This window comes from Podarcis vaucheri (genome assembly GCF_965113315.1).
Source record: "Podarcis vaucheri genome assembly, chromosome: 5".
NCBI lineage: Eukaryota > Metazoa > Chordata > Lepidosauria > Squamata > Lacertidae > Podarcis > Podarcis vaucheri.
In genome coordinates this window covers 24,739,521-24,761,346 of record NC_138763.1, presented here as the reverse complement: position 1 = coordinate 24,761,346, position 21,826 = coordinate 24,739,521, and the positions used below count along the sequence as shown (strand labels likewise).

Here is a 21,826-nt window from a genome sequence, read left to right as displayed (position 1 = left end):
CTGTTATAGAGTATCTTGTTTGTAATTAACTACATTAGAGGTGTATCCTCACAATAACAACTCAGTAGTGCCTTTATTGTGCATGCTTAGTCTTGTTATTCGTTGTATATGGCATTCCGATGATTTGTTTTTTATTTGTTTTTTCTCACCTACCCAAAAATGCACTGCTGCCCCCATGATGCACCTCTGCTTGCTGTTTATGTTAATGCGCTTGAACCCCACTGGCCCATTGCCATCATGTGCTCGCTGCCTGCTAATTAAGACTCAGTCGGCTGTCAAATCACTGAAGCGACCCCTCGAGGCAACCTTTGACCTGGTACTATGACCTTTCACCTTTTAGCTTGGCATGTAGCTTTACTGTAGATGCATTTAAAAAAAATAAATTAAATTCTATTAGTAAATATTCCTTATTTCCTGTTATTAAAGTAACTGAAGCTCAAAGGGGAGAAAGAACTGAGTGTGGTTTCCTGGTCCCGTTCATGGGGAAATTGAGCCGTTTAATCTTTCAGCCCATGTCCCCTAGGATGTAGGAACCCCACATTCAGTTTAACTACCTTATAGCAGTTTCTAAAGGGAGTAAGATGGGATTTTAAATATATATTTATATATATATAAAGAAATGTATATAATATATATGAGATATATCTATTTGTATCGGTTTGGTTGGCATGGCTTAACAATATTCTTAAAGTAGATTTAACATTTGTAATGCAATGTTAAAAAATGAAGAAGAAGTACCAGCATGGAATGGTACATTTTTATTTTTGCATGAGTAGTTAAGACTTTTGGGGTTTTCGGGAGTAAACTTCTAATATTATATTAACCTGTTTCATTCACTCTGTTAAGATTTCTCTTTAACATGGCTTTTACTTGTCAATTCTCATGGAGCTAGCAGTGCAGCTTTCTTTATTTACACCCCACCCCACCCCGACCCCAGCTCCTTACTAGAAACCTGAAGCTTTATATTGTAGAAATGTGCTAGTGTATAGATCTTGAGCACTGTCACTACACAATGCCATATTTTGGAGGGCAAATATTCCTTACTTTAAATCTTCAGCTTTGCCCTTTCCTTGAATAGTAAAGTCCGCTACGCTGCTTGCTTGCTCAAGGATATATATATATATATATTTTAAAAAGATGGTGCCTGTTGGTTGTTCCTCCTACTGATTTTTCTGTTTCTTTTCTCTCTTTTTCTCTCTCCCTGCTCCATCCCCACCTTCCTTTTTATTTTCTTCATTATTTTTATTTTTTTATTAAAAAACCTGGGCTATCTTATACTCATCCTCCATTAGGGAATTCCTCAAGCTGTACTCCCCCCATTACCAAAGAGGCCTGCGCTTGAAAAAACCAATGGTGCCACAGCTGTCTTTAATACTGGTATCTTCCAATACCAGCAGGCTCTTGCAAACATGCAATTGCAACAGCATACAGCCTTCCTTCCACCAGGTAAGTGACGCAGCTTCCCTCTGCCCGCGCGGGAGCCAGGCACAAGCCAAGGTCACAGGAGGACTTCCCCATATCTTAGCAGGCCTCAGAGGCTAAGGATTAGTTGCTAGCTAGAGAGCCAAGGAACAGAGATCCCCGCAGGGTTGGCCCTTTGTGAGTAGGGAAGGAAGACAGTCTTGCTGCTAAACTGCAGATTCTGCATATGTTTGTCTTGAAAGCAAGGTGTCTGGGTGCTTTCTGGCCTAATGTGACAATCTGCATCTTCAAAGTGTGTGATCTTACGTTTCAAAAACAGCATTTGAAGTCTTTCCCCTTGTGCCTCTTTTGCCTAATCCTCCATTTCACCTCTCTTCAGCTGTTTGGTATGGTTCTTTTTTATATATATAAAAAATTGTTGTAAGACCCCTTTGCTCTAGACTGCGTAACAAATCATTCCTGTATGTCATAACCGCCTTCTAAGGCCTATTATGGAAGACAAGACCCATTAACCTTTTAATTGTTTATTGGGGGGTGGGGAGAGACACAAACCTTTTGGAGCTTTGCCGTTGATTTTATCGTGAGCGAGACCAACCATTATTATCCATTTCTATACCGCTTGATATTTTAAAGGGAAAAAATCTCAAAGCGGCTTACGACACATTGAAACGTCAAATAAAACAATCCAGAATAAAACATTTGCTGAAGGAAGTCAAGTTCAGAATGTAAATTCCACCACCCCTTAGTCTGAAAGAAGACGCACTCGGGTGCTTTTGTGCTCCTAGAATTTATGTCCTGAGATCCCTAAGTTGGAACTAAACTGGAGAGTCCATTGGGAAGATCCCTGCTGGAAGGATCAGTGGCAGAATTGGGTTGCTTTGTCCCTGCTACTGTATCGTATACAAATCAAGATACGAATTTCCCTTAATCCACTCACCCAACCACCTTGCCTAACAGGAAAGGAAAGTTGAGACAGAACCCCAGAAAGAACGCTCAAGCATGGCCAGTGTTACAGATATCAGCCATTGGATTTGTGGCGTACCTGGGCAAGAGCAGGGCCCGCCATTGTGCTGGCTGTTAGAGACACTGCCACCTGCTTTCCAGTCCCATTTCCCCCCCAAAGGAGGGTGGCACTCTAACATGCCATGGACTTGACTTCCACACTTATTTAAAGCCCACTTTAAACATTACTGCGAAGTTGACCATTACATCCCACTTAAGGGTTGTTTGCCTCCTTGCACCCCTACATGCCAAGGAATAACCAGGGTTATTCCAGGGTTCTAGGTCACACAGGGTTCTAGGTTCCAGGGTTCCAGGGGCTACACAGGTAGTAAAGGCTCACCATTGCAGATGTTTCATCCCTAAACACATGAGAGGATAGGAGGGGATCTCAGGAGCAGGACTAAATACATGGCTCCATAGCCCCTTTGTATTTTGTGTTGTCCCTTCATGCAAGTAACATGTGAGAAGGTGCTAAGATGTTCCCAGGGCCACCATTGATTTTGTGTTAAAAGTTGCACAAGAGCGGGTGCTTTGGGCAAAGCGCTGCACATAAAACTGGTGATTACGTGTTCAGGTGAGGATGGCAAAGTCATACGTAATCTCTTTTAAAGGGTACGGAGTCCTTGATAGACCCATTTCTGCTCCGCCTAAAATCAATGGCAAAAACTCGCTTAGGTTTCCATTGTGATTCCCAGTGCTTCAGCAGGAGTGAAACAATAATATTAGCTTCTGGGAAGATCTGACCTGCTTGGTCTCTTACTGCATTTATTGAGATAAATATATGGAATGGTATGTTGGCACTATTTCACATGTCGTTGTGTGAAATGAACTGTTTCGTATCCTAATGAGAACATACCTCTTTGTGTGCTAAATTCTGCTAGAGAAATATTGAGGGACTCTAATGGGTTTCTTCCCCCATTTACTACTTTAAATCAAACTTTGTCTTGAGCTGAGGGGAAAATGGAAGATAAAGTTTGAATTAGCAAGTTTTGAATTACACCTTGATTAGTGGATTAAAACTTTTAAAGTCAAGGTGATGAATGTAATAACAGGGTTGTTATTTTTAATTACTGATAAACAAAGGGGTCCTACACAACTGTCTCCCCCCCCATTCCTGCCAGTTTTTGCACCACAGGTTTTCATTGCTGCCTTACATTCATTTGCTGCAAACCCTGTGCAAGAATGTGTGTTGGTTTAAAATGTCAGTCTAAGATTAAAACCGAAAGCATGCGTAGTTAAATTTCCGGAAATAATTATGAAGAAAAGCAAATGCTTTTTTCATTACATATGTACAAGTAAATTAAATGTACAGATTATAGAACTAATAATATGTAGGTGAAAATGGCATAAAAACAACAACAACAATAATACAGATAATGCTGATGGTGTATAATATGTGCACATTATGCTTGTCAAAAGAAGAAGATAGGTCTCAATCTCAAGGGACAATTAAAGAATAAACACAAGGGAAGTGGAGGCAGAGGTGAGCCAGGAAAAAATATGCCCTTTCAGTTGCAATAGATTCAACCCAATGCCCTTTGTTCATAGAAATATTCCTTCTGTGATTGCAAGGGCTTTGACCTCCACTAACAAAAGAGTTGAAGCTTAATTTCTCCAATTCTGCCTCCCTTTTGCAGTCACTTGTACCACCTGTCAGAGTGGCCAAGGGGGTTCCCCCCAAAAAAGCTGTGGAACAGTTTTCAGAGCCACAAAGTGAAGGGGTATTGGCCAAAATTTTATCCTTACTTTCATTAGCAGGAACCAGGAGCGCTCTCTCCATCAGCAAAACTCCACTCACAGAAGATGTGTGTGTTTGCATGCACACAAATGATGGAGAGGGGGTTATGCTGTCCTGCTAAGTCCAGAGAAAAGCAGCTAAGCTATAGCCATTCAAAAAAACCCAACTGGCCCATATCAGTGGCTAACCCTGTGTTGCATCCAGACTAACGGAAGTGGACTTAGTTCCCAGTGCAATCAGTGGGATTTAAGTCAAGACAAACTTGTCCCCTTCCTTTCAACAGGATCTTTGTTCAACTTAGTCTGGATCCATCCCAATGCCTTCAAAATAGATTAGTACTAATAATGCCACACAGTAGTGACTCATCATTTACAAAGCTTTTTTAGCAGTTAAAATTTCGAAAGCAACTTCGAATATCATAATTCATTTGTATGGTAGTGGTAATTGTATGCAACAGATACAAGAAAATTATATAATTTAAAACCAGTTTGCCAATAACTGTTGTAATTTCAGCATGTGTTTGTTCCCACTGACTTCTTTAGTTGGAAAAAATGCTAGAAAAATCTGCAGAGGGCACTATAGTAACATCCAGGACATTTCCCCTTGCAGAAAGTATCAGCACATCTTACTAAGGGGGCAGTGAGAACAGTTGGCATCCATCCTGACAGAGTGCTCTCTTCGCACAGCCCCAGATGCAGAACCCACAATTAGTGTGGATCTCAGCAGCATAGAACACCTTTGTGTGTTTAGTTGCCCGCACATAGATGCCATTAAGCTCGGATCACTCCTGAATCTGCATATATTGAAGGGTGCGTTGCTCTCACGGGTGCATTTCCACTTGCAGACATCACACTAAATGTGCATCCATTGAAGGGTGGGGCCAATGCTACATTTAGGTGTGCATATAGCCTCATATGTAGAGAATCACAGGGGCGCAATGGCGCCCCTAAATTATCCTAAGATATCCTGCGTGTGCCAGTATTTAGGGTGGCACCTGCCTGATACGCAGTGTTGCAGACTTTTGTAGTTCTGATTTAATATCTGAAATCAAGGCGCTAGATCTCCGTACAAGTGAGAAGTATCACAATCCAATAATGTCCTGCAGGTTTAAAAACAAGAATGATAATTTAAGCCAATTTTCAGGGAAATTAGTTTGAGACCCAGCAGGCTTTACACCGCACTTAGTAAGGAATGGATTAATTAAAATTGGTGATATTAAAAACCAACAACTCAAGCTTCTTCTCATGCTGTTAGAGCCTTCATTACCCTTACTGCCCTAGCTCATTTTAATCAAAATGCCAGCACACAGTTCAATCTGCTTCTCCTCCTGCCCTGCTCATGTCAGACTAGTTCTAATTGACCACCACCTTGCTGTTTGAGTTGACTGTGCTGATGGTTACATGCCACTGTTTCCCATAATAACCAATTTTTTCTTCTTTGTTCAAATGAGATTTTCCTAATTACACGTGTGATGGGTTGTTTTAATTCTTTTCCCTTTGCAAATCCACCTTCCTGTTGCAATGCATGATGGGCAGGCTCAATATTGTGCATGACACCCGCTACAAGTGTTGGTAGGTGCCAGCTTTGTTTCTTGATTATCTTTTTTTAAAAAATCTGTTTAGCAGCTCACAGACTCTCAAAATCCACTGCTGGGTCTTTAACATGTAGCTATTGTGCCAATCCATTTCCCCTCCTCCCCCCCTTTCCCCTTGCACTAACAACTTGTCAATTAAATGCACTTGCTTCTATTTAATTGACTCAGAAATCCTAGAAGCCGTTTAGCAGACCAGGTGGCTGTGTGACACATCCCCCCTTGCCCTATCTCCCCTCCCACACACACACACCGCCAACTCCCCCCCCCATGCCACAATCTCCTTAGCAGCTCTGGTGGATTTTGACTGGACTCTGAGTTCCAGTTTTTTAGAAACTGTTGTGCGTCTTTCTTTCTTTTGAAAAGAAAAGAAAACATTCAGTTATATACTTTGTGCAAGTTAATCCAGAACTAGAATTTCAAGCCAGGAGATTATGAAATGTTAGAGCGGTTAAAAAAAAGGGGGGGGAGAGGGAGAGACGGGTGGCAGCGGCGGAATAGTTATCGTGACATGTTAAAGAAAGGGGGTTACGTCTAGTTTGTTGGTTGACTATGAACTGGAATAATTGAGCTTGATTGTGTTGATTCCCGTGATTTGATGGTAACAAGCGTTTCTCCTCCTCTCTCCTCCTCTCTCCTCCTCCTCTTCCTCCTCCTCTTTCATCTCTCTCCCTCCCCTCCTTCCTCGCTCTCCGGAATGTTGTCCCGCTTTTTGCTCTGCGATTGCATGTCACTTTGCTGGTGGTGATACCTCGTCCCCACGGCTTATCTGCTGATATAAATACCATACTCGACGATTCCGCCACCCGTTGCCATGGTTTCCCATACTGCTACACTCTCCTGTATGTTTGCTTATATGATTTTCCTCCCGAAAGTTCCCATGGTGCACGGCGGTACGCCCACCACTGTGTCTGCAGCAGCAACATCTGCCACAAGCGTCCCCTTCGCTACAGCAGCCACAGCCAACCAGGTTTGCTAATTTACAGCTTTGTTTCTTAAAACATAACTCAGAATCAGTGCTTTTCAGAAGCATGGGGTTTTGTCCGTCCCCCCCCCCTTTCGTTCTGTTTCGGTTTTTTTGTTCGTTCGTACCTCTTGTTGGCCTACACATTTCCCTGAGATCCGCAGCATAGCTTAACTAGCCTTTTGCCCATGCTCAGAAAGGTTCTGCATCTCCATTTCCGGTACCAAAATATTAGGCACAATCTCTCTCAAGAATTACTCAGCATAGCAAGGACCCACTGCCTCCCCATCTGTTTTTAGAATAGTCAGAGAGCTTGGTAATAGAAGGAATTCAAGGCTACAGTACTTTGTTTTGTTGTACGTAGAATTTTACCAGCATTTGTTAAGTGATGGATTCGAGTCTGGATAGGACTCCAACTCCCGCTCACCCCAGCCAGCGTGGCCGGTGACCAGGAATTCTGGGAGCTGGAGTCCAACCAAATCTAGAAGGCCACGGGTCCCCACATCCCTGGAATAAAGGGTCAGGAACACAGTAATAATAAAATCATTACTATTGATGGCTGGAATGTTCCAAAGCTATCAAAATCTGAATGCTTAATCCTTTATAGCACTGTGGCTTTCCTTTCAATTTTCAAATCAGTCAGGGGATTGACAGCCATGTCCATTGCAACCCAGATTACATTTACTCTTAGAAATCTATCGCAATTGCCTCTCTGCCTGGACAGTATAATTACAGCAAACAGAAACATGGTAACAAGCCAGTAAGTAATAAAACTATTGCGCTTCAGATATCAAACTTAGAATCAAATCTGACTCAAATTTAAGTATGTGATTTATCCATTTGCATGGCTCTTAATACCACCATCAATTACACAGCCAGTGATTCAGATGTTTGCGCAGATGCTTGACGATTAAATAGACAATATTTCAGGGCAACACAGCACACAGTTCATAGCTCATGAATGGTAGACCGCCAGCTTTTGGATAAAACCATTCTGTTTGCCACACAAGTGAGCAAAGCGCTGTTATACTCCGGTCCTGCTTGCAAGGCTTCCTGGTTGGCCAATGCGAGAACAAAGATTCTGGACTTCTTGCATAGGCAAGCCAGAAAATCAAAGGGTATTCTCTTGGGCCACAGAACATGGTGTGCAATACAATCCTGCTAATCTTTTCTTGGAAAGAAGACCTGCAATATTCAGGCGGCTTACTCCCTAGTAAATTTAGAATTGCAGCCATGATATGCGCAGGACCCTACTGTTGTGCATGAATCAGCATAAATGCAGATGTTCTACACTTTTGCCACTGCGCCATCCATTGCTCCACAGGTGCTCAGCAGAAGAATCGGTTGCATTGATGGCGCTGCATATATATTTCCATTATTTCTGTCCCCCCTGCTTTCTTTGGCAGAATAACACGTCTGTGAACATTTTCAGACAATAAGGGATCACCCTTTAAGACTAGAGTGTTTGAACATGAACCAGCTTTCACTTCCTTCCTAAATGCATTATTAGTTTGCATTGCACCTTGCATTGATAAATGCATTGCGTGGAAAGTGGGAAATTCAAGGCAGACCACATCAGCAGCTACACTGGGAGCTGAGCGCAGGAGAATTTGTATAAAAGGATTTCTGGGGAATCATCATCAAGACAGGCCATAGCCTTTCCAAAACACTTGATGATGATCCATTAAATGCTGCTGGCCAGCATGCTCTGCCTTCCCCATGCTTGAACCTTACATGTGTAAAAAGAGTTACTTTTTCCATTCCTGGGGGATCCTTCCCCTCATCTTCCAAAATGTTGTGGGTTCAGCAACCCACCTGTTTAGACTGAGGTTCACAGCTGTGCACTTGATGCTGCTGAATAACTGAGAGATGAACGGTAGGGAGCTGAAAGCAAGCATACCCTTGGGACTGCAGAAAACAGCTCATGCCTCAGTTGAAACTGAGTGGTTACAAAGACCGTAGGTGCTATGGCAACAGATTCATGCACATTTGCTAATGGTTCCTCTCCCACTCTCACCTGTGCAGCTTCACATTGGCTGTATAGTAGTACCTCATTTTGCTACCGGGATCCATTCTGGAGTCACGGTCGCTGGCCGAAAAAGACGCTGGACAAAGTACCACATTTGTACACACGCGCGGAGTGGTTTGTGCTTCTGTGCATGTGCGAGCGGCGAACCCTGAAGCAACCCGTTCCGGTACTTCCGGGTTTGCTGTGGACGTTCGGGAGAACGGGCGCTCACCGAGGTGGACGCTAGACGAGGTACCATTGTATAGGAAAGCAGGATCTGATCAGCCCTGTTCAGACATTCTCAATCGAACAATTCCAATCTTAGGGGCACAAGGCAGCTGTATGCTTGTTAGACCCATTCGCCCTTGTTGCATTCCCAATGACCCACTCCTGCAGCCCCCCCCCCATGCTAAATGTCTGTGGTGAATGGGCTGTTTGTGTTGGTTTCTCGTGCAGCATAGACTGATCATGCAGGGTTCTCAATAGGATGCGGTGCAAGGTCCCTGTCGCAAACGTCTGCTGTCAAGCAAGACAGAGGCTGTCAGTCCAGTTAGTGCTCCCCTGATGTACTCCCCCCCCCCACAGTTGGCATTGCACGAAGGAGAATTAACGGAACAGGGATACGAAGTTCATAGAGCAGTACAAACGATAGGAAGCCAATGTAAATTAGGTGTAAGTTATGCAGCTGTATCTTATCCGTAGTCCAGACTCCATTCAGGAGCAGGGCCACTGTCAGGTGAGCTGGCCTTCAAGAGGGAGAGCAAGCTTTTAAAATGGAGTTTAGACTTGGCAGTGTAACATCAGCTGGGTTGCATGGTTGTGTGACCCAGTTGAGCAGAGTTTGGAATAGGGGCAAGTCTTCCCCTTGTCCCATCTCGCCTCTGCCACTCACTCTAAATGCTCCTTTTGGGGGGACTGGCTTAGCCAGGATGGAGCATTTTCCTCTCAAATGTTGCTTGAAAGGCTGGCCATGAGCCTCTCGCAGACAGGGTATTGCTTATGCCAGAATTAAAAGTTCAGCATAAGTGGATCACGGATACAGACCTCTGCACAGGGCACCTCCTTGCGCATGTGCTCTGGAAATGGCAACTGTTGTTTCTGCTTTCTGTATGATGATCCCCAGCATACGGATGGGTGAGATGTCTTGCTTCCAACCTCATCAAGACTCCACACAGTAATGTCAGTGAAAGAGGAGTGGTGGGAAATTGCACCTCGGGTGTGTGCCCTTTGTGTTGGTTAAGGACCAAAAGGAAAACAGCAGCCACATTGGCACATTCTCAGACAGTATGCAAACTGAAACACAACCAGTCTTCAAAATTCACACTTCTCTGAATTTTGCAATGTGGTGCTCCCATCAAGTATTGTGTACAGAAATGCATATACTAGGATGAAGCATGCATAAAAATGCTTATATTCATGAAAATAGCACATGGAAATTCATTACAGTATGGAAAATATAAAAATATACAATATACAAAAACATGTATGTTAGGAGAGATTCGCACTAAAATGGTGATGAATTTTCATGAGGCTTTTTTAAAAAAAATTGCAAACTGATGTGGAAATGTGGAGAACTGAATTTAAAAAAACTGGAATTGATAGACTTGCCCATCCCTTACGGCCCATTCTGAAGGGCCCCCACAGGCCCCCACATGGGACTGTTGCCACAGCCTTTGCAGCGGCCCCAAATCCTAATATTATGATTGATTCATAAGCAACAAAACAAAGGACTGTATATCAGGAATCCCCCCTATTTAGTATGAATTGGTTGATAAACAGTTCAGCCATCTTAAAAAAAAATTTTTTTTTAATGTCTTTTAGGATCATTAATGTAAAACCTCTGGCAAAATCCTCTTTCTCTTCCACAGATGATAATGTAACTTTTCTGTATTTTAAAAAGACACTGCCCACCCCCATGCGTTTTCCAAGCCAGATTCTGTTTTCGTTGTGCAATCTGACCATTTCATGCGTATCTCTCTGGGTCTTCATAACGCACTGCAGCCAACTTCCGCAGCCAACCCTCAGTATATGCATATATGAGCCATATATGTATATAGTATGTAAGCATTGTTGACATAATGAAAAGCCACCACCAGAAATAGCCCACCCACCCCCACCTCCCGCAATGTGCATGCATGCTGAAGTTGTTTTTTTTAAAAAAGAACTGGCCCCTCTGTCGTCACTTGCCAGTGCTCAAGGTCCTTGGTCTGTTTCAACAGCACTGCTCTTGAAGCTTCTACACAGCTGGGTGCAACATCCTCTCCTGCTGCCGTAGAAAACAAATGGTACGAGAAGCTCAATTACACTTGGCACATGTTTCCGTGCACACGCACAAAAAACGTGCTGTACAAATGTATACAGTACACCTAAAGAACAAGTATGTGGCTAGGGGGCAGTTAGTCATGCTTGGTGGGTGGGATGTGGGACTCAGTTACAAGATGTGCCACAGCTCTTCATTTCCCATCTCCTGACCTGTCTGGTGGATATTATGCCTTGGTACCTGGACGTTTTGGCTCCCAAATGGCACAAACCTGGAAGTGAGAGTTCCATGTTTTGGAATCCGAACGTCCGACATGGCTTCTGTGGCTTCCGATTGAGTGCAGGAAGCTTCTGCAGCCAATCGGAAGCCGCGCCTTGATTTTCGAACCGTTCTGGGAGTCGAACCGACTCCTGGAATGGATTGAATTTGACAACCAAGGTACCACTGTACCATAGTGCAGAACCTTGCATCTGATGAGTAGGTCCTTCTTTATCCTTTCTGAGCCAATTCAGACTTCATTTTGAGGAAGGGACATAGTTCTGCCTCAGGTTTAGTCCCAGAGGCCATCTTTTGGCATCTGAAGCCCTAGAAAGCCACTGCCTGCCAGTGTAGGCAATGCTCAATTGAATGGACCAATGGTCTGACTCAGGATAAGGCAGCTTCTTGCATTCCTGACTTTGAAGTGCAAAGAAATGCTCCTTTGTTCAGACCACATCTTGGGAAGGCCCAGGCCATTCATGGGTTGCATATTTCTATATTCAATGGCTCTGGGCCCCAGCTTGTGCAGGATTCCCACTGCCAGCAGCGGAAGAGCAACACCTCATGCCTTCAGTGAGACATTTTGCTGGTCCACAAAGAAGAAGGCCCAGTTATAATCACCAATCGATATCCCACCAAGTTGAGTTTGTTTTAATTGTTGCAACTATAGTTCAAAGTATTGATTTGGGGGGGGTGGAATACTCCCAAGTTATGCACCGTTTGAAGACTTTCTTTCAAATGGCAAAGAGAGAGAGAATGACTGTGCATGTTATGGTGCAAAACGCTACGTTTCATAACAAAATATCACTCCAGGTAGCTTTACTTTCCATATTATGGAAAATTAGGCCCTTTTGGGAGAAATTTAATATGGATACTAACAATTCTATACTTTTAATCCACAATTGAAAGACACTTGACAGTGTGGTCCTAACCATGTCTACTCAGAAGTGAGTCCTGTTGAATTCATTGGGGCTTGCTCCTAGGTAAGTCAGGTTCGAATTGCAGCCTTATTTTTATAAACAACTTCCCCTGCACAAAGGTACCTGGGGCAGTATTTATAAAATTCAAAGCAGAAATGCCATTCACAAAAAAGATCCAGACAGTGTCAGCTGTAGTCAAAACAAAATATTAGCACCAGGCCATAATCAGTAAGTCAAAACAGTCCCTGCTACTCATCTGCCAGCAACAAAGTATTCTCTTTACTTGCTAGTAGGCTACAGTTAGGTGGATCTGCACTGGAAAGGCATTTCCAAGGTATGACACCAGAATAGAGATAGATGGTTCTCTTTCTTGCTTTGCTAAGTTTACTTGCCCAAAATGGAGTCTTTAGGAATCTGGGGAAGACGTACTGCCCCCCACCCCCCAGCTGGGAGAATAATATATTGGGAATAAATCCAAGAACCTCATTAGGAGGTTATTCTTGGGAAGATATTTAAATTTGATATGTGCCCCTCCCCACCAAATGTGTTTGTGTGTGTTTGTTTGTTTCAGTGCAAAGATGGAAACAAGTATATGATTCTTAGGTGCATGATTAGCTTATGTACTTGAGATTTTATTCCAGTTCAGTTCTGGAGTGGATATTCTGAGTGTTGAAGTTTCTCAATATGCCTTTCGCTTGAATATCAGCACAGCTTAACCAAAAAATGAAATGATTTGCAACAAAACAAAACAAATCTGGCTCAAATTTTCCCACAGTGAGTTAGGCAAAGTCCCCCAAACCGTATACATATGTGTAGGCCAACAAAAAGGACTTTTGAAATTATTGCACTGCATGAACTTTTAACTGTTAATTTTATCCTTCTTTCTAAACAATCAGTAATCATTACTAAACATTGGTCGATATACTACTTAACAGAACATTTTTATTTAAATTGATACCTGTGTTTTTGTTAACTTGCTGTTGCGATATAGAAGTCCACCATCTTTCACCTGAGCTGTTAGTATAAAAAAATCATGCATTCTTGTGGAACGCATTATTCACAGGTTACATTCCTTTTTTTGTTCTTCAATAGATACCCATAATATCTGCCGAACATCTGACTAGCCACAAGTATGTTACACAGATGTAGACATATAATCATCAAACAGTAAGTTTCTCAAGTATGCTTTATGTTGCATTTTGATAGTGCTATTCTGGATTTGCATTTTCTCCTCCCTGGAACAAGAACCAAGTTAGCAGCCCAGTTTGGATGTAATACCCACAGCAGGCCAGAGACCACACTAAGCTAGGACTCCTCTATGGTATCTGCAACACAGTCCTATGCATGCCTACTAAACTCAAATGAGTTGAATGTCAACCCAGGTAAATGAGAAGTGCTGTAGTTTTTTGGGTGAGCATCTGCTTTATATCCAGAAAGTCCCAAGGTTCAATCTCCAAGCAGGACCGGTGTAGTCAGCTAGCTTCCCATTTTTCTAAACGTGCATAGGATTCCATCCCTGGTTTACCGAGGGCAGGTAATTTTTGTACTCGGAGGAAAAAATCTCACCTTCCCCTGATGCCCATACCCAGTCGGAAGGGGAAAGTCCATTCACACTTTTTATCCTGTCATCTACTGTATACACGGGACGCAAGTGGCGCTGTGGGTTAAACCACAGAGCCTACTTGCAGATCAGAAGGTCGGCGGTTCGAATCCCTGCGACGGGGTGAGCTCCCATTCCTCGGTCCCAGCTCCTGCCAACCTAGCAGTTCCCTTTACCTTTTACTGTATACACAGGCTAGTTGTAAGTGGCATTTGAAAGTATCATTTTAAAAAAAAATGAATACAAATCCAAAATCCCATAAATAATACTTTGGATAATGTACTATGTCCTACTGTCTAACTACTAGATACGGAGACTGCAAAAGATTTAAGCTTTTGCGTGTATGTCCTAAAGGAACGTTGCATAAATTCCAGGTGGCGTGCAGGTGTCATTTTTAATGATTACATAAGGATGGTTCATGACTACATAAGGAAATGGCTGCTATCAAGGAGCCTTTGATTTTTCTTTCACTGCCACAGATTCCTCCCGCCCCAAAGTCTCTGTAGGGATAAGCATCCAATCAGCAAGGTGGATCATGCAGCACGTGAATGACTCTCAAGTTGTCATTCAATGCAGTTTAAACCTGCGTGGTCCATAATAGCCGCAAGTCAAGTTGCCTCTGTCATCACACCAAAAAACATCATGTCCTTTCAGTAGGTGCAGGCCTTAGTCTCCTTTTGTGTGAGACTCAGAACTGGGAATCATCAAGCTGATAGTCTCTCCCCAGCACAAATTACCAAATGATATTGAATTTGTGTGTGTGCTTTGTGACACCGGCTGTCAGGAGAGATCAGGCAAAGACCACAAACTCATCCACTTGCATAAATTAATCTTGAACTGCAGCTCCAGCTACTGAATGTCAGGTTTTTATAAGTTAACCTTCTGCTCTGTGAGAAAAGGTTTCACTTGACTACACCTGTCTGCTTGGAAGAGAGTTTTTCTTTCTTTCTGCACTTAATTTAAATTTGTGATTGGAGTGTTCAGTACTGGTTCTGCCTGACATCATGTCTTCATCCAACAAGACTATTTTTAAGTTGCCGGTAATAGCTCATCTGCCATCTCCTCTCCCTGTTTCAAGGACAACGCCTGCTGTGGAAATGGAAGTTGCTTCAGAACTTTTCCCTCTTCCTGCTTCTAGTTTTGCCTTGACATCAAATGCATTCACATGGCAGTGCTGTGAGGCCACTTTAACTGGCATGGATAATATTGGGAGCTGAAGCTTTTTCGTGGTAGTGACCTCACAGAGCTACAGTTCCCACAACCTTAAAAAACTACACTTCTCAGCAGTCTCCATGACAATTAAAGTGCCATTCAAAGAAAGTTGACCTTTCAAATGCAGATTACTTCACTGTTAAGGCAGGCACCTAAAAATAAAATAAAAGGCAAGAATTGTCACTCTTGGGAATGGCAGGAATCGTTCTGTACACTGTACCTTCCACAACCACTTGGGTGTATTCTGAGGTCTGCAACTGCTGTCCTTGCTCCTTTGGCCCAGAACTGTCATCCGGGGTGGTGGCATGGAGTTGATTTTGCAGCTCCAGTGATACAGCACGGCTCCTGACAGCCCTGCTTCTGTGTGTCACGTTCCTCCAGGGGGTTGTCTCCTGCAGGGGCAGCCTTCCTTCTCCCTAGGGGCCGCCCTGCTTGTGTCACTGTTCCCAGACAGTCCACTCTGCTCTGTAGAGAAACCCCTCATCTTGCCCAGTAGTTCAAAGTCTGGATAGATGGACCACCAGTTGCTGCGCCTTCTCTTCCAGCCAGTCAACCTTGCACTTGCTGCAGGCGTAGTTTCTCACGTTCTCAGGCAGGAAGACCAGCAAGGCACTGGTGTTGCAGGTCATCGCAGTAGCTCCCTCGCCGTCCATGTCTCTCGGTCCTTCGTACACCGTGAGACAGCACTCCAAGCCCCAAAGCACCCTTGCAAACTCTCCCTATTTGCACTCTCCCTTTGGGCCCAGTTTGCATCACAGCTCAGAAGGATATTACCAGCTGGGTGGAGGCTGCCATTGTTGCTCCTCAGTCTGGCTATGGTTCAAACACCTAAGAACATAAGAAGAGCCCTACCGGATTGGCCAAAGGCTCATCTAGTTCAGCATTTTGTTTTCACAGTGGCCAGCCAGATGCCCCGGGGACCTGATAGCAGGACCTGATAGCAGCAGCTCTCTCCCCACTTGCGATTCTAAGCAACTGGTGCAAAAGAGGCATGCTGCCTCTTACAGAGAAGGGAGAGAGCAAAGGCTCTGTAGCTCATAGCCATTGATAGCTTTATCCTCCGTGAATTTTCTTCCTCTTTTTAAAGCCATCCAGGATAAGTATGGGTGGAAAGGGGGGAAATGTGAGATTAAAAAAAAGGCAAATAATAATTAGTACTGTTATATCCTGGTTGGGATGTGAGTGGCGCTGTGGGTTAAACCATAGAGCCTCGGACTTACCAATCAGAAGGTCGGCGGTTCGAATCCCTGCGATGGGGTGAGCTCCCGTTGCTGGGTCCCTGCTCCTGCCAACCTAGCAGTTCAAAAGCACGTCTGTGGCGGGAAGGTAAATGGCATTTCCGTGCACTGCTCTGGTTCGCCAGAATCGGCTTAGTCATGCTGACCACATGACCTGGAAGCTGTACGCCGCCTCCCTCGGCCAATAAAGCGAGATGAGCGCCGCAACCCCAAAGTCGGCCACGACTGGACCTAATGGCCAGGGGTCCTTTTACCTTTACCTATATCCTGGTTTGTGCTCAGGTGTTTAGCAAGTGCTGATGAGGATCAAAGCTAAATAAATTTAAAAGGGGGGAACTTTGCACATCACTTCCCATTTTAACTCAGCACAGATTTTGCAATCAATGTTGATTTAAATGCTTCATTAAATAATTAGTAGTGTATGTCGTATTTCAGTGCATTTGGATTAGAAGTGCTGAGGGGCTGTCATTGTCATATTTGAATAGCGTTGAGGGTGGTGGTCGTGGTATTTCTTTCTTGCATGGAAGAAAAAGTAGAGGGGGGAAATAGCTGCAGGTGTCGATGAAACGAAGGCGACCCCTTTCCCACCCTTTTCATTATTTCCCGCAGATCATATAAAAGAAAAGAGGACAGTGTGATTGAATGAAGAAACGGAACAGGTCATTAGCCATAATGTATATACCGTCAGATAACAGCACCCAAATTTCCTCAGCAGTAAGACATCCACATATTGCATGTTAACAAGATGAAATGACAACTCGGAAATCCACTGCACACTGTTGCCTATATACTTTGTACATTGAATAGATATTTGTGCTGGGGTGATCATATTGTCTAAAGACTACAGCGTTGTCTATCTTTTCTAGCACACAGGTAAAGCAGCGCATACACAGCAGAGGTATGCGCTGGCAGACTCCTTCCTACATAATCATGTACGTCATCTTGAAAAGACAGACTGTGATGTAGCCATAGATCTATTATGTATTGGTACGTCTGTAGACCAAGATATAATTTTTTAAGTAAGTTTATTTCTTTCAAGGTTTACAAAAAAAATAAAATAACGAAAGGTGCACCTTGTATTTAAAATTGCCATTATAGGAGAGAGCGTGCATGCACAGTATAATTTTTATTTTTCCTTTCGTTTTTTGCTTTTAAGAGTTAATATTTTTAAATGTAATAGATTGTAAGAAGTGGTAAAAAGAGGTATCTGACAGAGATGAATGTGCCAAGTATAAACCACAACTGTGTATATTTTTAAAGCACATCAATGGCTTTAAGTACCATGTTGTTAATGATGCTCATGAAGTGCCATAGACTGTAATCAAAGTAGAGTATTATTTCTGCAGTGTTACTTTTAAGAGCCACGTTTTTAATTTTGCTTGTTTTCCTAGTTGCTAATCAGTCAAAGGGCACCCCTTCTGTTTTAAACCAAAGCTGTCTCAGAAATGGCCAGTTTTACCTTAGTTAATAGTAGGCAGCACATTTTTAAAATAAGCAAGAACCAGTCTTAAACCCAGGTTATTCCTACACATACTGGATATATAAACCTATATAAATTATTATAATCCATAATAACAGTTATGCAAACTATACCATATAACAGACAATATACATTTTTTTTAAAAAAATCTTTTTAAAAAAGGGAAAAGCCATTTCTGAGACACTGTTTGAAAAACATTTGAGGAATTTTATTTCGCTTCGAATTTCTAACCTCTGTCAGAAGTCCAAGAGACTCTAAAAGTGTTGGAGGAGATGGGTTTTTGCTTTCTTCTCAAATGCATCACTTCAAAGTCACGCACTTCAAAAATAAAAATAGTGACTCTAATCATGAGAGAAGCACTGACATCAGATGCACGATTTTTTAAAAAAGAAACCAAAACAATGAGATAAATGGAAATGTTAATTAGAAATAGGTATCGGGTGGGTTAAATATTGGGATGAATTTTATATGTGATTTCTTCTGTTCAGATTTAACTGCTTATAGCCTTAGAAAGCCTTTACAAAAATGAAACAAAAAACATAGATGTGCATTCAAGTTTTCAAGAATGGATTCATCCAAAGGAAATCTTTTTTGTGGTTTGGATGTTGCAGCTAGTAAAGGATATATTTTGCTCTGTTCAGCAAAGCTAAAGGGTTGCTGAGGTGGGGGCCAGGTCACTGGTAGTCTATGGAATGGAAGAGGAGAGAGTTCAGTTCTAGAACTTTCCGTACTTCCAAGTTTACTTGCAGGTTTTTATGCTTGAGAGATGCTTTCTAGAAAAAAAAAAGAATGATGTGTTGATTTTACTGATTGTACTGTACATCTATTAAAGCCTTAGATTATTACATTACGGGTTAAAACCCATACCAATGTAATTTCAATCGTGTTAAGAAAGTATAGGTGACTTCACATGTTATTGTAGTTTACTTACATTAGAGAATACTACTTATTTTTTTTCCTTGTTAAAATAGTAGTTTTTATTTCTTACATTTATTAGATCATTTTCATTTTCTATTACCAGACGAATGCCATTTCAGTTTATAGAATTTTGTTTTATTAGATTTTAACTAATGAATTTTTCAAAATACGGAAAAAAATTAAAAAGTTTTTTTTCTTCTTCATAGCATATGCAGTTTTGAATTTACATGTAGTGTCATGAATATTCATATTATTGTTAACTAAATGATTTATATTTTACTGATTTAATATTACAATGTAAGAATATCAGTCATTGTTAGTTCTTGTCTAGTTTTCATTAAAAGAACAAAGATCTTTTATATGGATATCTTATATAATCATTGCTAAGTAAGAAGTTAAGTTGTTGCTATTGCAACGATCCTGGCAGACAACTGAGTAATATTTTGATGATTTATTTTGTTTGTAATTAATTATAAAAGAAAAAATCTAGTTCCTAGATATCAGAATAAAAATTTATTTTCTACTGTATCCATTTCAAATGTTAAAATATTGTTTAAATATTTTTTTGAAATCCCTGAATATCAGGCCTTGTTATAAATAAGCTGCATAATCAATAGATCAAGGGACTTTTTGTTGATAATCCAAATACTCAAAAGTTTACGTATAACAAGAATTATAATATGTATGAGTGCGTGTGCAAACTCTTGAGGGTTGATTATGCTGCAATTTAGCATGTGGGAAAGTATAGAGAGGAAAGTTGACCTTTTGCACTTCTGTATATAGTCAAAAAAAAAAGAGAGTAACCTGTATAATAGTAAGATCTTATTTTGAATAAAAATGTCTATAAATACAAGGAGTTTTGTTAAGGCTAATTAAAAAATAAAAAAAGACAGGCTGAACAAAATTGCTTGCAAAAAAAGTGGCACAGAGTTAGCACTCCAAACCCCATGGGGGAAAAAGTTGCTTTGCTTTATGTGAACAGCTTCTAGTTTGCCAGGATTCTTTCTGCTGGAAAGATTGGCCCTCTATCCCAGTTCTTGTGACTAAGGACCCTTCTGCACTGTACAATTAAAGCCCTATCAAACCACAGTTGTACCTTGGAATCCGTTCCAGAAGTCCACTCGATTTCCAAAACATCCGGAAACCAAATTGTGGCTTCCGATTGGCTGCAGGAAGCTCTTGCAGTCAATTGGAAGCCCCGTTGGAACATTTGGGTTCCCAAGAACGTTTGTAAACCAAGGTGTTCAGGATCCAATGTATGACTGTGCTCTAGGCAGCCATGGCTTCTGCTAAAAATTCATGGGAGTTGTAGTCTATTACGGCTGCTGAGTGTTGCTAGAAGACCGCTTCTCCCCTCGCAGAACTACAATTCCCAGAGTTCCTTGAGAAGAGGGATTGGTTTAAAAAGCCATTGGGAATCTGTGAGGGGGGCAGGGGTCTTCGAACTACTACTAGCACCCGTAGGAGACTACAGTTCCCAATATCCTTTGGGGCAAGCCATGGCGGTTTAAAGTGACATCGTGCTTTGAACGTATAGAGCAGTTGGGGCCTTTTTTAAAAAAAATTAAAAGCTGCACTGGTCCAAATCTGCCTGAAGATCATTACTAAATAAATAAAAATTATTTTTTTAGAAAACGAAATTTCAAACAAACAGGTACTTCAAACCATTAAAGGGAAATCATGGATCAGATATGTCGTACATTACTCAAGACAACTACTGCATGTTTAAAGTATCAAAGAGAGAGAGAGAAAGAGAAAGAGAAAATATATATAGATATAGATATATATAAAAGATATATATTCTATTCAAAACAGTTTCTGACAAATTTCAGTAGTTTTATTATTCACACACCGACACACAGAAACACACACACACACAAACAGAAACCGATATTGACTTTCACATGCTCACAAAAATGTTTAAAAAAGAAAAACTCGTCAACAGGCAAACCAAAACAAAACATCATAGCTGTAGTTGTTATGTAATTATTTTTATTGCTGTAGTGATCCTGTTCTTTTAGCAGGTGGAAAGGAAAAGAAAAGAAAAAAAAACCTTATCAAAATTAATCATTTCTAACCTAAAGCACTTGAGAAACCATGTAATATATACGAAGCCAAAGTGAAGGGGCCGGGGTGGGGGGTTTGGGGAGAAAACGATTGGATTGGATTCTCTCTGGTAATAATTCACACCGATGAATTAGAAGACGTTGCACTTCCTGGCAAACCCTGCAACTTTCATCTGCTGAAAGGACAGGTGTGCTTGGTTTTTTACTATTATGTAATCACAGACTTAAATTTGCTTGGTAGTTGCTCCAAATTATGTACTCTGTCCTGGGCCGCAATTTGTTTTTATGCTTATTTTATTATTACTGCTATAGTTGACCTAGCTGTATGGAGAAAAAAAAAATAAAGTTAAATTGCCCTAATAAAACTTCTCTTTTGTAGTATCTTCTTTTCTGTTTTTAAGCTGGAGGGTGATGTGGCGTCCTTTTGGTATCTACACCGCCCTCAGAAGTTTGGGGGGTGCCAGCCTGGGAGATGGCATTCTCCGTGGCAGCCCCCTAAGTAATGGAATTGCCTCCCCACTGGGGCTCACCTGGCACCTTCATTGTGTGGTTTCCATTACATGCTGAAGGGGCAGCTCTTTACCTTTTTACACTTGAGCTACATATTTACCATATTTTTTGTTGTATAAGACTCACTTTTTCCCTTCTAAAAAGTAAGGGGAAGTGTGTGTGCGTTTTATGGAGTGAACGCAGGCTGCACAGCTATCCCAGAAGCCAGAACAGCAAGAGGGATTGCTGCTTTCACTGCGCAGCGATCCTTCTTCCTGTTCTGGCTTCTGAGATTCAGAATATTATTTTTTTCTTGTTTTCCTCCTCCAAAAACTAGGTGAGTCTTGGGGTCTGGTGCGTCTTATAGAGCAAAAAATACGGTAGTGCCTTGATAGTAATCTGCGTTTTAATATTGTACTTTTAAATTTGTTGTTGCTGTGGCCTTCGTGGATGAAGGGCAGGTAACAAATATAATAAATAAGGGTATACTTTTTAATATAAAAAATGTTTTCTGAATGTATCTCCCTCTTTTGGGGGGGGCAGGGAGGGGGAGAAGAAACCCTCTCAGTTAAAAAGTTGATTCAGAAAAACCAAACACACCAGAGCTGATCAATCTCTTCTTGTGCTGAAATCTTTGCAGTGATTGAGTACTCACCTTAG

At 41.7% G+C, this 21,826-nt stretch overlaps 1 protein-coding gene across 26 annotated transcripts in view; it reads left to right on the top strand.

Moving 5' to 3' along the window:
• Positions 1 to 21,042, top strand: part of MBNL1 (muscleblind like splicing regulator 1) — a 179,653-nt gene extending 158,611 nt beyond the window's left edge. For 13 of the 26 annotated variants that reach the window (XM_082224419.1, XM_082224411.1, XM_082224409.1 and 10 more), the window contains 6 exons: positions 263 to 316; positions 1,293 to 1,446; positions 5,698 to 5,733; positions 6,629 to 6,723; positions 13,256 to 13,330; positions 16,823 to 21,042. In XM_082224419.1, coding sequence (XP_082080545.1) covers positions 263 to 316; positions 1,293 to 1,446; positions 5,698 to 5,733; positions 6,629 to 6,723; positions 13,256 to 13,312 — 396 coding nt within the window. In that variant the 3' untranslated portion in view covers positions 13,313 to 13,330; positions 16,823 to 21,042. The remainder of the gene's footprint in view (positions 1 to 262; positions 317 to 1,292; positions 1,447 to 5,697; positions 5,734 to 6,628; positions 6,724 to 13,255; positions 13,331 to 16,822) is intronic. The other 13 variants (XM_082224413.1, XM_082224430.1, XM_082224414.1 and 10 more) reach the window with 5 other exon arrangements.
• The last annotated feature ends 784 nt before the right edge of the window (positions 21,043 to 21,826 follow it).